At 33.7% G+C, this 7,533-nt stretch overlaps 1 protein-coding gene across 1 annotated transcript; it reads left to right on the top strand.

The window, feature by feature from the left end:
- The first annotated feature begins 2,653 nt into the window (after window positions 1-2,653).
- Window positions 2,654-5,628, top strand: LOC147072269 (mid1-interacting protein 1-B). The gene is made up of 2 exons (XM_085947205.1): window positions 2,654-2,799; window positions 4,089-5,628. The coding sequence occupies exons 1-2, from the start codon at window positions 2,753-2,755 to the stop codon at window positions 4,639-4,641; spliced, it is 600 nt and encodes a 199-aa protein (XP_085803331.1). The 5' UTR covers window positions 2,654-2,752; the 3' UTR covers window positions 4,642-5,628.
- Window positions 5,629-7,533: the final 1,905 nt, after the last annotated feature.

Genomic DNA, 7,533 nt, shown 5'->3' with positions numbered 1-7,533 from the left:
GTATGTCCTAAATTGTTTTGGTTAGGCAGGGTTTAATTGAATTTAAAAAACTAACCAGCACCATCTGTGAATTGTAATCTTACTTCAATGAAAGCAAATAAGTATGACAGACAATATTTAGTGTGCACTATTAATGTCGAATCTTAACAGCCTACCTCCACCCCTCGCCATTGATGGTAGAATGTTAGTAGTAGGTAGGTGCCTATCCCCTGTTATTGATTAGACATACCCGGACAATTTCACCACGCAGAGAATAATTCTACGAACCTACCATTTCACAAGCCCAAAAAAACTATTACATATTTAGGTACCCACTGATAATTTTGTTCCACCACAAATATAATATTTGCCAATATGGATTGGAGTAAGATGTTTAAAAAAAATTAGAATAGGTAGATACTTTGAATTTAAGTCCAATTAAATGAGTATGTACATCCAGTACATAGTGAGTTTGAACCAGGGAACTCAGAAATAATGGGAACTGAAATACATAACTGGTAAGGCGATAGCAGGTAACCGACTCGAGTAAGGAAGAATCCGTGTTAAACTTAGACACGTGTCAAGAATACGTTTTACGTTGAATACTGAAAACTGCTCTCGGTTTATGCATTTACGCTCATTTAATATTGGTGTATTACACACACTATTGCACATGCATAATGCGTGCTTCATTTTCGTATGACACTCACACATTCAAAAGCCTGCATCAAGATGCGGCGTACTGAATATAGCCTATCGGTATTCTATTTATTATCTGTTTTGTGGTTTGAACCATTCCATTCCTGAATAATGTAAATACCACAAAGTAAACAGTAAAATGGTAAAAAATCCTACCCAAAGTACCTACCCGATCAAAATTATTTGATAATGATTAGAACTGGTTTCGTCTGCTTGGAAAGATATTTTCAACTACTGATTTCTCACTTTTCATTTTACGTTCTGTGTGTACCTACCTTGTCCATTAAACCGCCGTTCAGGGAATTATTAATGTAGGTATGAAATACTTACCTAATTAATGCTTAACGAAGTAAATAAACTAATCTCGAAAATATAAAAAAAATGTAGGTAGATATATTACGTTGAAAGAATATGGAATTAATTGCCACAAGTAGGCCCCAGCCCGCATCTAGACATTCTGCCGCCCCTGTGCAAAATCCAAAAATGCCGGTCAACCTTATTCCATAATTTTCAGCCACACAAAACAGTCTAATTCAAAAAGATAAAACATATTTTCTCTTGCACTTAAGTACTATGATTAAGCATGTTTCATTGCGTTTAAAGTATTATAAAAAAAAGTTGTGAAAGGTATAATTAATTGTAAAGTGTAATTTCAAACTTAAATGCACATAGGTGCTGGATCAAATTAATTTAACCGATTAACATACCTGAAACCTTTAATTTTAAATTTGAATGGAATTTAATATTGATTTGGGTTGATAATTTTATAAAAAGTGGTAGTCACAGCCTATGAAAATTGTTATACTTACATAAAATGAAAGTACTTAGGCTTTTTTGCCACACTATAAATTAGGCCGCCTTCGTGTAATGCACAGTTCGCAGTACGGGCCTGATGACAGGCAATATATAATATTATTATATTTCGGAAGATCCTAGTAAGTATAGGTATTAAGTATATTTATTTATTCTTGGCCCTCTCTGATTTGAAAACGATATTTACCGATCACGTGGTATAATAATAATATTACGATGTTTACAAAAATAGTAAATGGGTAGGTACCTAAATCACATCTTCAAAATTCATACGATGTACATAAATTTAAATTTAAAAATTTTGATTTACTTATCACAGATTGGTAATCCATGCAAAGTCAGTCAATAATATCTTAAATTAGTTAGTTAGGTAGGTACCTAATATATTTTAGGCTTAGTAAAGTTGTATATAAAAAGTTGTTGAAGCCTCATCGGATTAAAATAAGTTTACTATGACGGCCGTTAAAAGAATTAAAAATATGTAGGTACATTATTTAGCAAGAAATGTGCTAAATAATTATAACAAAAATAGCCGAATATTAATAGTCCAGAATATTAATAGTAAATAATTTTATCTCACAAACCATGAAAGTTTAGTATACAGTATACACTATGAAGTGATTCTAACTATATTATTAGGGTTATTCAATGAAACAATCTTCGGTAATAGGATACGAGTATTTAGCCAATAAATAATTTTGCAAATACTACCATTCTTCTTGTTATTTGTCATGGATTACATGACAAAAGTGCATTCCCATCATAACAGTTTATAAATTATTGTATCCGTTTAAAATAAGTGCGCGAATAATATTCAGTTTTCACGGACCAATAATAGTAGAGCAATCAATTTTCGTCCAATCATATTGCCGCATTGTGGTGCGACTTATGATGCTCGCGAGTCGGCTAAAATAAATGAAATAGTTTTAAACATTTTTATTTAATTACGTCGTACTACGTATATATTAAAAAATAAAATGTATTAAAACATATTTATTATTTACATTTATTATAGAAAAATTACTAAAACCTCCATAAACTCAACTAAAATAGCTAATATACATATACGTTAAAAGCAAATATTTTGGTACGGCCGCGGCAAAACAGCGACACAATTTCAACCTACCGCTTCCATATAAACGACGCGCATGCCAATTTCGACATCATTCTTATTCGCGTCCGGTTGTAGGTGTTGTGTGTTGAAAATTATTAATCTGTAGTGCTTTCTGTCGTGAAGTGACCTATCTTTCAAAGTTGTACAATGGGTGGATACAGTGATACATTGAGTGCAAATATGGAAAACAGCAGGTTATTATTGTTTTGTTATTTTTCGCCCTTTGCCATAATTAAAATTGTCTCGGCCGATGTAACCGATTTGACATTTTAGGGACTCTCACGCCTACAAAATATTTCGGGTTCAGTTTGACATGTAATTTAAAATATCGCCTCTTATAAACTGCTAGTATCTCGGTGCTTCATAGTGTTTTTTTTAATATAAAATATTTTATTAGAAATACAGGCATTTTTATCAGTCTGTTCACAAAACAGTCTTTTCGGCTGATACGATGTGTCATTTTTACACCTCGTCGGCATCGAATATTATTCGAATTTCATTTCTTTCACTTTAATAATGTTTAAAATCGATCATTTTTCTTGTGACTACTATTAATAAATGATTAATTATTATTGATAGTCATCGATTTTGATTATATTAATAGTTCATAGACGTACAATGTACGTCGCACATTGATTGATTTGACTTGTGTAATTATGTCTACAGGTAGAAAATATTTCTCAAGTGTGCTATCTCGCGTGCATGGTCATCCACTCTCTAAATTTATTGGTAGTTTCATTGAATATTTTGTACGTCCGTGAAGGTTAAACACGGCAAACAAAAGTGAACATTATTATATCTGTTGCAATGTTTGACAGTGGGTAGGATGACGGCGAACGCTCGTGTCTAGTACAACACTCTTCAAAGTTATTCGAGATGAGGCAATGCACTTTATTAAATTTAAATGGCGATAGGAGTTTGATTAGAATGACACTAGCAAGTAAATTATGCCAAACGGGTGCTCCGCCTCGTCCATGCTTGCACAGGTGGCCAGTTTCCCATTAAACCAGTCTTGTCTGTGCTATTTTTATTACATTGTCACTTTTGCGGCGATTTTAATAATATGTAATGAAGAATGATAATTATATTTGTAATAGTTATATTTCTCAATCATGTTTTTCAATAGTTTTTATCGATTTATGTTAATCAAATTAGATAAATTCTCCAATAAGTATTATCTACCAATTAGCAAATTCGATGTCCGATCTTACCCAATCATTATCAGCTGTCATTCATATTACTTATCTTTCAAAATTTGAAAATAGCTAACCATGTCATCATTAAGCTGTTCACATTTAGATACGCTACCTTTATCAAAATGAAGATCTAATACCTACATAGTACATACCTACACATTAATGACTAGAACTAAAAGTAGGTATGTGGACTGATCTTATCATTTGAAACGATAATAAGTATAGCAGGGTAAATATTTCATGATTATAATACCTATAACTAATTTTTGTTGTCTCTTTCTTTACAGAAATTGTCTGCGGCGGATAGCTCGCCATGATGAAACAGAATTCTCCAAAGACAGCATTCTCAATGCGATGGAAAAATTCGTCAAGACAGTCAGCGCCATGGACGAGACTGTCTTGGTTCCCTGCCGGCTCATGGATCTCAAGGTGTCTGAGAGTGTAGAAGAACAGAGAAGGGGCCCCCAGATTCCGGCCGGCGGAGATCTCTTTGCCCTGTATAACATCCTGAACGCTGCAAAGATAGAATTGCTGTGGGGCGGTGATCGCGGAGAAGAGAGACCGGCTGTCAAGAAAGGACACGTGCGCAGACCGTCTACTGCTTCCACCGCCTCTACCTCTTCCGGAACGTCTCTCCCCAGCGACACCGAGAGCGAGGCGGGAGCCGAAGGGTCCGAGGACTCAGGCGTCGAGGCCGAGGACTGCGAGGGCGCCGCGGAGCTCACCGCAGCTAACTTCAGACGACACCTCACCGGCCTGCGACGAGCCCTCGCGGGTCTTACCCAAGCGGCAGACTCCCTAACCCGAAGATATCAAGCGGATGTGGGAGCGCCGGTGTGATCGTCGCCCTGTCCTCGGCGGAAGGTGACTCTCCTGGAAGAGAGTTGTGGGCGAGACGCGCATCCTCACTCGGCGAGTGAACGAGCGGCCGTCTCGCAAGGATCGCTCGCTTTTGAAGAGTGATCTCCCCGCATTGTGATATTCTTTTAATTTTACGCTGTACAGTTACATACCAAAACGGAGGCCATGCCGCCGCTATTAAATTATTGAGTGCCGTGTGAATCTAAGTGGGAAGAATGTTTTATGTGTGTGCATGTGGGTCGTGTGAGGACTCGGTGCTCCGCGGTCGCTCGTCTGCATTTTCCTTTTCTTTGCGAGATTCAGTAGCTTTCAGCAATCGCGGACGACGATTCTGTCGGTCGAGTCCTAAACTTTTGTACATAAAAGAAACTAATTGTGTTATTTTATATTTGTCATATTTGAAATATCTTCATTGAGGATAAAAATATGTTCGATGAAAAATTTAGCAATCTCATTTGATTACTTTAAATGTGAAGGTGCGATCGATGTATGATTCGGAATCATATAAGTCAATCCTCGCTCTTCGTTAAATGCTCAGCGGTGCCGGAGGAGGACGAGAACCCCTCGGAGAGATTTTGTAAATAGATGGGAATGTTTAAAGCTTCATTTAAATATTTTGCTATGTATTTACCAGTCGGAGAGGTGCACTTCCGATGGATGGAAAATATGTATATTGTTTAATATTAATTATTGTTCCGTATCTGGCATTATATCTAACTGTTAAAATGCATTTCAATGTTCATTTAAGGTAGCTTATTGGGGGCAGTCACCTCTTACCGCCTGTTATTTCATATTTTGTTGCATCTCTTTTGAGGGAACTGGCGCAATAGTCCCCTGTATTTATTTATTATAAAAAATATTAAAGTCTATAAAAACTGAGTTGGAAGATGGTGGTTCAAATTTTCTATTGTAAAGTAAATTGTAAGATATAATTTTTATTAGAAAAAATAAATGGTTTATTTAGAAGTCGCTGTCTTTCATTTAATGCACCGTTTATTTACACTATTTTTTAACACAATACATTATTGATTACGTCCGTTTATACTAAATAATATGTACAAACATTATAGACACTACACACATTATGAAATATGCGTTTATAATTTTAAGGATGTAGGTATACTGATACAATTGTAAATTTGTTCAATTTGAAAAAATGCAACTAAACTTCATATTGAAAATATAATCAATCATTGGGCTTATAAGTACTCACTAATGCTAATGGTATCAATATAATTGCACTGCCATGGTAACCAAATGCATGTTGATTATTCATCTTTGCTGCCAGGTTGCAATGCAATCTGATAATTAATAAAGATAACACTGATAATAGAATATCATATTGGTTTAATAGTTACTTGATTACTGATCAGAAGAATACACTTATTTAAGAACTAAACTTACAAAACACATGTATTTTTCTTTCTCAAGTTTCACTCATATTCTCAGTTTCTACTTTAGTTATTTATTATGAAAAGTATTTCCTTGTTTTAATATAAAGATTTAATACTCGTACAGTATGTATGCACATTAATGCATTTTATGAATTGAATGGTTAAATACCAAAATTCGAAATTTGATACTTAATATTCTAATTACCTCCTTACTGAATAATAGTATTAAAATTAGTTAATACAATTTATTAAGGGGGGACATGCTCGTCGAAGGTCAAAATTGAGTTTTTATTGTATTTTCAAACCATGATCCTGGACACTCCTTAAACGTTGTAGATAATCTATTTATATAATTTTGAAGCCTTATTATCCTTTATAGTTATTTTAAACATTTGATGACTGCATGAAGTATTTTTGTTACATAAAATAGTATTCTTTTAAACCTCTCGCTCTAATGTTTCAGAATATAGTCATATTTCGGTACATAACTGTGCAGTGGTGTTAAGATTTTTTACATTTATTAATTTTTAAACGCATTTATAAAACCATTAGTATAATTTATTACGAGATAATTTTTGTAAAATATTCACGATAAAAAATTATTTTGATAATCTCTGTGATCCCAAATTTGACAAGAATTAGGCATTTTATTATTCAAAAAATCGGCAAGATTAACACATTTGAAGATAATTCTAAAGATACTTATTATAAGCTATGTCTTTGACCATTCAAGTGTGATAAACATCTTATGAATAATGATCGCTTTATAATAATTATTGACCTAAGAATAAGGTAGTGTTTTTTTGAAATACGCCATTTCTTTTGTCATTCCCTAGTGGTTAAGCTACAATATACGGCCGTAGCCATAAAATGACAAACTATAATTAAAGTAGGGAGTAAAATTATGTTAACGCGCGTGTTTGAACATGTACTTAACCGAATTTTTTTTTATTTTTTTTTAAACGGTACATGTTCAAACACGCGCGTCAATATCATTTTACTCCCCACTTCAATTATAGTTTGTCAATTTATGGCTACGGCCGTATGTTGTAGCTTAACCACTGGGGAATGACAAAAGAAATGGCGTATTTCAAAAAAACACTACCTTATTCTTAGGTCAATAATTATTATAAAGCGATCATAATTCATAAGATGTTTATCACACTTGAATGGTCAAAGACATAGCTTATAATAAATATCTTTAGAATCATCTTCAAATGTGTTGATCTTGCCGATTTTTTGAATAATAAAATGCCTAATTCTTGTCAAATTTGGGATCACAGAGATTATCAATATAATTTTTTATCGTGAATATTTTACAAAAATTATCTCGTAATAAATTATGCTAATGGTTTTATAAATGCGTTTAAAAATTAATAAATGTGAAAAATCTTAACACCACTGCACAGTTATGTACCGAAATATGACTATATTCTAAAACATTAGAGCGAGAGGTTTAAAAGAATACTATGTTATG

This window comes from Rhyacophila brunnea, unplaced genomic scaffold (assembly GCF_057557595.1).
Source record: "Rhyacophila brunnea isolate RB1 unplaced genomic scaffold, BYU_Rbru_1.0 scaffold_2, whole genome shotgun sequence".
Classification (NCBI taxonomy): domain Eukaryota; kingdom Metazoa; phylum Arthropoda; class Insecta; order Trichoptera; family Rhyacophilidae; genus Rhyacophila; species Rhyacophila brunnea.
The sequence above is the reverse complement of the archived record's forward strand: the minus strand, read 5'-3'. Positions and strand labels throughout refer to the sequence as shown.

Bases quoted from the DNA above. Each gene is read 5' to 3' on its own strand.
- LOC147072269 (XM_085947205.1), top strand. From the start codon at position 2,753: ATGGGTGGATACAGTGATACATTGAGTGCAAATATGGAAAACAGCAG. The intron at 2,800-4,088 runs GTTATTATTGTT...CTTTCTTTACAG, and splicing joins GCAAATATGGAAAACAGCAG to AAATTGTCTGCGGCGGATAG.